Source organism: Etheostoma spectabile, chromosome 10, assembly GCF_008692095.1.
Source record: "Etheostoma spectabile isolate EspeVRDwgs_2016 chromosome 10, UIUC_Espe_1.0, whole genome shotgun sequence".
NCBI lineage: Eukaryota > Metazoa > Chordata > Actinopteri > Perciformes > Percidae > Etheostoma > Etheostoma spectabile.
In genome coordinates this window covers 29,948,472-29,949,726 of record NC_045742.1, presented here as the reverse complement: position 1 = coordinate 29,949,726, position 1,255 = coordinate 29,948,472, and the positions used below count along the sequence as shown (strand labels likewise).

General features: G+C 47.2%; 1 protein-coding gene across 1 annotated transcript in view; it reads left to right on the top strand.

The window, feature by feature from the left end:
• Nucleotides 1-1,255, top strand: part of ugl (ureidoglycolate lyase) — a 19,956-nt gene that overhangs the window by 13,914 nt on the left and 4,787 nt on the right. The window contains exons 8-9 of the mRNA XM_032528193.1: nt 298-454; nt 747-945. Coding sequence (XP_032384084.1) covers nt 298-454; nt 747-945 — 356 coding nt within the window. The remainder of the gene's footprint in view (nt 1-297; nt 455-746; nt 946-1,255) is intronic.

Genomic DNA, 1,255 nt, shown 5'->3' with positions numbered 1-1,255 from the left:
GTGTTCTGAGTGACAGTGTGTGTTATCTCAGTGAAGGTTGTTCATAGTGCCTGTTTTCAGACTTGTGTTAGGAGTTGTGTTGCTTGGAATGAGTTTTGCAGGAGATGTGAACTGTTTAGCTCAGGTGACTGTTGGGAATGCAGACTGGAGTTGGAGTTTTCCACATGTAACTTCAGTTGTGACCAGTGTCGCTTAGCAATTAAAAAACAACTAATGAGGGCCCTGGTTATTAGGTTAGTAGTATAGAAATAATACCTCTGTGTGTGTGTGTGTGTGTGTGTGTGTGTGTGTGTGTAGCTGGGCCTTCCACTGGGCAGCATCAAGGCGACAGTGCTGATTGAAAACGTGTTAGCAGCGTTTGAGATGGAGGAGATTCTCTACGAGCTGCGGGAGCATTCAGCGGGACTTAACTGTGGCATCTGGGATTATTCAGCCTCCTTTGTCAACAAGTTTGGTGAGCCAAACCTTCTCTACGATTAAATGGGCCATAGGGTTGGGATGATGTGTTATGTGTGTATAGCTGTGTGTGTGTGTGTGTGTTTGTGTGTGACACATACATCATATGTAAATGTGATAGTTCAGGGAAGGTCCAAGGCCAATCACAATAAGGGTTCATAAAATATGTGTGATGGAGTGTTTTTATTTATATGAATAACGTATTACAACAAGCAATTTGTACACAAACTGTAAAAACAAACGCAGTCCTTGTCTCACTGAAGTCCAGAGGTCATGTATTTCTGCTCCAGGCCACCGCCAGGCCTTCCTGCTGCCTGACCGCAGTAAATATGTCAACATGGAGAAGCGTTTCCTGCGCAGCTACATGGAGCTGCTGGTTCAGACGTGTCATCGGAGGGGAGCGCTGGCCACAGGAGGCATGGCCGCCCCGCTGCTGCCTCCCGACCCACTCAGTGACTCCCATAGGAGAGTGCTGGCTGCTGTCAGCAGGTAGGAACATCACACACACACACACACACACACACACACGTGTTCATGAGACTGAGTGAGCAAAGCATTGCAGTGCAGAAGCAGAGGCATCATCCCCGTCAGCTGCAGAGAAAGGTCTGGCTAGTTCACACAGCATTCTGGGATGGAAGAACAACAGGCTCTGGTTTATTGGCAGTCCTGTAAACCAATCACAATCATGATAAGCACGGACGGATTCACGGTGCCTCTGCAAACTACCCAAGGGAAGGAAGTTGTTTTGGTGGAACATGTGTACATCCAAAAGTAGTTTTAGTCGTACAACAGAAAACTC